The sequence below is a fragment of the Zea mays genome, chromosome 2 (genome assembly GCF_902167145.1).
Source record: "Zea mays cultivar B73 chromosome 2, Zm-B73-REFERENCE-NAM-5.0, whole genome shotgun sequence".
Lineage (NCBI taxonomy): Eukaryota > Viridiplantae > Streptophyta > Magnoliopsida > Poales > Poaceae > Zea > Zea mays.
Window position 1 is genome coordinate 26,706,177 of NC_050097.1, and position 7,430 is coordinate 26,713,606.

Here is a 7,430-nt window from a genome sequence, read left to right on the forward strand (position 1 = left end):
TCACTAATGATACCTATTAAATTTGTGGTATTATGTTTATTGTATTTCTTTGTGCCTCACCTTCGTGTGAGCTAGTGGTATTCGATCCTGGTAAGTGGCTTTATCGGACTAGATCCGAGGGACTAACGGGTTATTCCTGTTTAAGTGTGTTGCTGCCCTTAAGGGAGCGACTTGGGCACTTAAGCTGGAATAATTTGGGCGGTTCCGCCACAGCTGGTATCGGAGCTTGTACCACCACAGAGGAATCAATAAAATATAAATATCATCCTTTTCCAAAGTAAAACTTGCTTAGAAACCACTGTTGGATAGATCGTCAGGACGATAAGGATAGACCTAGGACGTGAAGCCTTAAGAAATAGATGAGTAGCTAGGTGGCTATTTATATAGGCCATAAAGGCTACTAATACTATTAATAAGGATGCTGAAGAAGCATCCGAAGAATTAGTTAGGTCTGAGAAGACGACTAGAATGAGCATGCATCATGAATGTCGCATCATTGTCTCTTGTGCATCAACATGCTTCTCTCATCTTTATTCCAATAATAAGAACTTGTGAATAATGTGCTGCATTGCTAGGTTAGGAACTATAAGAAATACCTTACCTCATTGGTAAGTCTTGTTAGGTCGTGCTATGTGTTTCTCTTGTCTTGCTAGCTAGGTGGTATTGTAATTGTTCAACCCTCTTTGCCAAAAAAAATTTGTTGCCTGTTTTGCCCATGAAAAGAACCCCCCAAACAACCTTGAGTTTAGCAAGTGAAACCTCTTTAAAAAAATCCTGCTTGTGTTGGTATTTTCTAACCCTTGTGTGTTTTATCCATAAAGTTACACCTGCACAGCTTAGAGACCCCCCACAGCTTGATCGCTAGACCGACCAAGTCTCCTTGTGCACTTGTTGTGTCAAAAAAATTATTGTTGGTGCCTATTTGCGCAAACCCCATCAAGGACATGTTTCTTTCCATAGATCCTGCCCCAAATCTTCATAACCTTTCTGGTGCTCATCCTAATCGATCTCATGTGACTACCTCTCATTTCACCTCGATCTAGTAAATCTTTACCTTTGTGAATCATGTTGTGGCTTTATCATCCAAATCTCTGGATCCTTCATCGATTTTGCCCCATTATCTGGTTATCTGCTATAACCCGTTCTCAAGTATTGGATGTCGATATGCCTAAATCTCTCATTTCTGATCCTTCTCATACTCTTTCTCTAAGGATCATGACGTCAATTTATCAACTTATCTCTAAACGGCATCTCCATGTGAATTAATGGATGTTGCTATTATCTTTGGATCTCTCATGTCTCTAAAAGCTTATCAATCTCGATCTCATGGTTGGTTCCTCCTCATATTAAATATCGTATCAATCTTTGGCTGATAATCCCCGTGATGATCATAAAATAGTTCTCTGAGTTGAAGAAAATTCTCATGTGATGCTCTTTTGCCAACAATCTTTGCCTCAACTTCAGTCACATTTTCTGAGCCATATTCTCATGGGCTCCATATAATTTAAGCCACATGAATTTTTCATTGGTTATATTTGGTAATGGTGTCATGACTAACGACTGATGGTGCCGCGGTGAAACCGAGAGCCTACTATGGTGCACACATGGTTGAGCTGCTCAGCACGCGCGGGTATTGCGGTTAATAGTTGTGATCCGTTATAAAACTACACCGACGTGCTATCTTTTGTGGACACTCTCTCAGAATGATCGCTGCATTTTGTCTCGATATGTCGAGATATTCTTTCCAAATCTGTCTTCAGTATCTTCTCAGATACCATCTCATGAAATTGCACCTATCTTCAACTTGGGAGTTACATGCTTCTCCACCCTTAAAGATCCTCATTCGAATCTCGGGACGAGATTCTTTTAAGGGGGGAAGGCTGTGACACCCCGGGTGTCAATTTCACATTATGTCGGGAGATTATCCTAACCTCGGATGCTTAGTAAAAATTTCTATTTTGCGATTGTGTATATCTCTGTCTATAAGGCTTTCTCATGGAAGTTCACTGAATTCGGAGTTAATCGATCGCGAGAAACAGCCAATTTCAGAGCGTGTTAAAACTTTTAATTCTCGGAACTCATGCAGACTCGAAGATCATTCTCGAATTATAAATCTCATCTGAAGCTCTTTAAATCAAACTCTCGACGACTGTTATCTGATCTGAGCCTGAATCTAATTCCTGAACTTCGATCTATGTTCGATTATTTTATCCGGGTCCGTATTCTCCAATGGGATACTCAGTACGCGCCCTCTAATTAATTCTTATCCGACTTGACTCATACCTATGTGTTCGATCCCGATTTAAAAATCAGCATCGGCGATGATTTTAAATGTCGCGATTTGTCTCTTTCAATCCTAAATCCGAAAGCCGGTCATATTTCAAGGCGATTTAATTTTCGAATCATGCGCGAGGAGTTATTTCCAAGCGAAATCAAATTAGACTCTCGGCCGAGTTAATCGCGCAATCGTCCGTTCGTCGAAACTCTAGTTTACGTTGTTTTGCGTACAAACGAAATCCGCGGGAGCATTTTTATTCCGGGAAATAATTAGCGTTCCGGTAATCTATGTTTGATCAAAACGCCATAAAATAAAATGGAAAATAATTTAGCGCGGCCCGATTTGGGATTTTGGGCCAAGCCCAATCTAGCCCATTTGGCCCACTAGGAAACCCTAACCCTAGGGCTTCTTCTATAAATAGGGGTTCTCACTTGGCAATTTTTCACTCCCACCCCTCACTTTTCCCTAGCCGCCACTTCCTTTGTTTTCTGTCTCTCTCTTCCTCGCGGCAGCAGCTCACGCTCCTTCTTCCTTCACGGCAGAGCAGGGAACTTCCTCCCTTCCTCCCTCCTCCACGCAGGATGGCCGAGCCCCTGCTCTAGCCGAGCTCCCACCCATGGCGCCCCTCTCCCTTCTTCCCCCTACTTGGAGCTTCCCATGGCGCCCCCTGCTCTCTCCTCTTCCTTGGCAGCCAAGTCTAGCCATGGCCGAGTTCCCTGGGAGCACGCCGACGCCCTACTCTCCTCCATGGCCGGCGCTCGAGCTCCACTCCTCCCCATGGCGCCACCCCCTGCAGTTTCCCCTCTGCCTCGACGCCCCTCCCTGGGCCGACCTCGGCCTCGGCCAGGTATATGCCCATGGCGCGCATGGAGCACCTCGGTGTTTTGCCTCCATTCCCGCCAGCAGGGAGCTCGCCGACCCAGCCCGAGTGCCGCCATCACCTACACATCTTCCCTCCATACATCACTGCCAGCAGCGAGCCCCCTTCCTCTTTTTCCCTAGTGCGGCAGCAAGGGGCCCCTGCTCGGACAGCAGCCATGGCGCCATGATTCTCTACGCAGCGATGCCGGTCCAAAAACAGCAGCCCTCGCTCGCTCTGTCCTCTACTCCACAGCACCGCCATTGTCCTTGCCTAAGCGCAGTCCAAATCCCTGCAACAAGCCTCGCCGAGCATTGCCCCGCAGCAGCATGCTCCTTCGCCTCGCGCGTTGGGTGCTCGACGAATCGCCGCAGCGAGCCATGCCCTCCGGCTTCGTTTCGGTCTCCCGTGCGCGACGACGCGTTCGTCTTCACGCCACGTGTGCAGCAACCACGACCGAGGTTTGATATGGTGAGCCGATGTGTTAATTTGTTGTTGGATCGCATATATATATATATATATATATATATATATATATATATATATATATATATATATATATATATATATATATATATATATATATATATATATATATTTGTGTGTGTGTGTGGCTGCGATAGTTCTTTTGTACAACGTAGGGATTAGTCGCGAATGTATTAATTGTTGTTAGAATATTCCGTCGTAAAGCAGTGTGTTAGATGTGGTAAATTTGATAAAGCGTAAAGCATACTTGGTGGTTTCCGCAATCGACTAATGAGTTGGTCTAGGATAATTATATTTATGTATTCATCGTTGGTGTAGGTTAAATTAGGTGAAAATGTAATTTAAGTGACATTTAATTGGTGTCGGAAGGTGAGATAGGTTAATTTAGAAAGGTGAGTTATTAAACATGTGTGCCGAAGTGCGTTGTAGTAGTGATTGCGTAAGTGGAACCGAAGTGTCCCAAGTACATGCCGGGACATGGTTGTATTTGAGATAATAAATTATAAGTGCTGCGTGATATAAGACTCGATCGATGTAGTTAATATTGGTTTGGCCTGTAGAGAGGTGGTGACATGCCGAAGTAGTCATCGCTTCCTCTACGGTTAAGTCAGAGTCATGTGTGATGATGTTACTTATGGGGTGAATGCGTATTGAAATATTTTATGTCGTGCAATATGATTAGAAATGTGAAGGATAGATAGGGTGTTTCGGAAATGTTAGCCAATAGACTCGGACAAGCGTGATAGAGGTTGAGTCACTTATGTTATAAAATTGATGCTCGACATGTTAGGTCTCCTAAAATGTGGCGTTTTAGGTGACTCGTGTGTTATCCAATTTAAGTTGAGCAACAGTTATGAAACACTGATTAATCGACTCCAACCCATATTTTGAGTTACGATGTCTAAAATGGTTCGCCAAGTCTTCTACTGTGATTAGCCAACTCATGTTAAATAGGAGTCGATTTCGTTAAGTGTTTGTTATACATGTTGTGTCTCGGATTTCGATAATAATAGACTAGCCGACGTGTGTGATGTATAGCGGCCTATATTGTTGCTCTAGTTAGCCGAATTGTTAGATGACTTGGTTAAGCTCGTAATCACGGTGAATTGCTTGTTGTGGTCTAAATGTGTATGGTTACGGTCGCGGGTAAAAAGTAGTAGTGCTCATGTGATGTCTAATTTAAAACGCAAGTGCTGGGTGATTATCGTGGTGAATGCGTTGTTAATTGGTTGTAGTAATTTTAGTGCACTAATGATTTGAATAAAATTTGCAAAGTCGAATTGTTGGTTCTAATTTGATTGTCTTAACTCGAACAAATAGTAAAGCGTTAGAGTAATTCAAGTCTCTCGAACGCGGCGATTCTTGAATTACATGTGAGCTGAAATTTATTGATTGTTGTTTTGGACTGCACGCACTGTTGTAGTTGTGCTGTATGTTTGATGAACTAAATCATGTTTTCTGTAGAAAAGTCATATAGAAGAGTTGTAGATAACCTTATTATTTTGTTTGTACTAAAATTTGACAGCCATAAACCTGATTGTTTAGGAGTTGTGCTTTTCACAAGCCCAGCACCTCAATCTGTCCAATTTCTGAACAGATTTCAGAAATTGCAATGGTTGTTTAAGTTAATCTTGAAATTAGTTATTGGTGGTCACAATAAAGTTGTAGATAACTTTATTATATTACTTGTGTTAAAATTTGACAGTCATAGGTCTGACAGTTTAGGAGTTATGCTTGTTACAGATTCAGTAACTGAATCTGTCCACTTTCTGTACAGATTTCAGAAACTGCACTGTTTGCTTAAGTTAATATTTGAATCAGTCCTTGTAGATTATAAGAAAGTTGTAGATTCTTTTCTTATCTTGCTTGTGTTAAAATTTCATAACTAAAGGCCAGACGGTTTAAGAGTTATGAATTTTACAACTTGGTTGTTGTGTTCTGTCCACTGACAGAACAGATTTCGAAAACTGAATTGTTTGATTCAGTTCAACGTAGAATCAATTCTTGGTGATTATAAAAGTCATGTAGTGCTTTTGCCAAGCTTTCCGAAAAGTCTTGGATCACTCTTTTTGGTAATCTGAAGATTAAGTTATGGATGTTTAAAGTCTAAAGACTGAACCTATCCAATTCTGGACAGCAAAGCCTTCTAATGTCTTTTGTCCTTAGTTAAATATTGAATCACCTTAAGATGTTTATAAATGATATGTAGACAATTGTATTACCTTTCCAGAAAGTCTAAGATCACTTTGTTTGGATGTCTGAATCTTCAGTTGTGAATTTTTGAAGTTGCAAGTCTGAATCTGTCCAAATCTGGACAGAGCTGCTGTGATTGCACTTTTTGACCTTGCTAAGTGTTGAATCAGGTTGAGTTGAAAATACCAAAGTTGTAGCTCACTTTTTAATCTTTCCAGAAAGTCCTAGTTTGATATTTTCGGATTAATATTTGAAGAGTTATGATTAAAACAAGTGGCTGCTGTGCTGCTGTCCTAAAAATCTGCATGTGCGCATTTGATTGTTTAGTTCACCCTTCTCGCTAAAAATGTTGCTTTGCTCTTAAGTAATGTTGACTTGCCATGGTTAAGCTAGAGATGACATGTGTGTCTTATTTTATATGTTCTTTTCTCTAGTGATTGCGATATAGGAGTTCCATAGATATTGACGCTTATGTCCTCTATTGAATTTGTGTTATCAGTGATGCTTGTGTGTGATCAATAGGAGAACTAATAAAAAGTTGTATCCAAATAAATAAAATGTGTGTGCTTGTGATGTTGTAATTGTGTTGCGTAAATAAATAACATGTTGTCATCTTTTTAATGGTGTTAATGTTGAACGCCGATAACGTGTAGATAACTAATACTAGTGTATGGTTGTTTACGGTGTCTTTCCATTTAATGTTTAGTTCGCCACTATGTCTTTGTATATCTTGTGTTACTTCCATTATATTCATACATATGCATCTTGCATCTCATATAGGACCGAGAGATGATGATCGAGCAACTGATGTGGTGCCAACCACAAGATGTCGTTGGTGGACGACCTGCAGAATGATGGACATAACCAGTAGATGCTCGCCAAGCGAGTACCTCCCCCAGCAAACACTACATAAGTGTTAAATTAAAGGCAAGCCCCGGTTTATGCATAACCGTTTATATATGCTATTTTACTACACTTAATGTTTGTAGGCCTGTACTGTGCACTTAGGTGTAGGAGTTGTTTGAAACCCTAGTTGCATGATCTCAGGAATCCCATTGAGATTATTACTAGTATGCTAAGTTGAGTAGCTGCTTTATTAAACAAGGATTTCGGTAGAAGTCGAGTGATTTTTCTAGCACTCGCGCGAGGTCAGGAAATTGATTGTATCCACTTTCTTATCATAATGATGCTGGTTGGTGGACAACAATCCATGGGGATTGGGTGTCCACGGGATAAAAATTGGAATAAGGATTAAGGTGTGGTACCGTGAGTCAAGCGTTTGAACGTACTAAACACATACCGAGAAATATGGTAAATCGGTAAGCCTAGTACCTGAGTGAACCTGCCCGCAGACATATCCCCTCACGCGACCTGAGACGTGGTCTCCCATTCCGGTTATGGTGGGTACAAGTGCGGTCACTGCACGACGGCAGTCGGGGTCAGTGAGGCATTGTACGCCAAGGCGGTGAGCCCTAATCTGTTGCCAGGGAATCAATGGGGATGGTTGATGTGTGTGGGGACAGAGCGCCCCTACATGTCGTGTGTTTAGGTTTACCTTGCAAGGATAAAAACTCGATTCGAATCGTCTGCTTCTCGCAGCTAATGAGACTGCAT

General features: G+C 41.6%; 1 protein-coding gene across 1 annotated transcript; it reads left to right on the forward strand.

The window, feature by feature from the left end:
* Positions 1–2,738: 2,738 nt before the first annotated feature.
* On the forward strand, positions 2,739–6,743 carry LOC109944137 (uncharacterized). The gene is made up of 2 exons (XM_020548809.2): positions 2,739–3,608; positions 6,597–6,743. The coding sequence occupies exons 1-2, from the start codon at positions 2,895–2,897 to the stop codon at positions 6,669–6,671; spliced, it is 789 nt and encodes a 262-aa protein (XP_020404398.2). The 5' UTR covers positions 2,739–2,894; the 3' UTR covers positions 6,672–6,743.
* Positions 6,744–7,430: the final 687 nt, after the last annotated feature.

What these genes read in the sequence shown, in the direction of transcription:
- LOC109944137 (XM_020548809.2), top strand. Translation starts at nt 2,895, where the DNA reads ATGGCGCCCCTCTCCCTTCTTCCCCCTACTTGGAGCTTCCCATGGCGC. An exon ending in CACGACCGAGGTTTGATATG is followed by an intron (nt 3,609 to 6,596) that starts GTGAGCCGATGT and finishes CATCTCATATAG; the next exon opens with GACCGAGAGATGATGATCGA.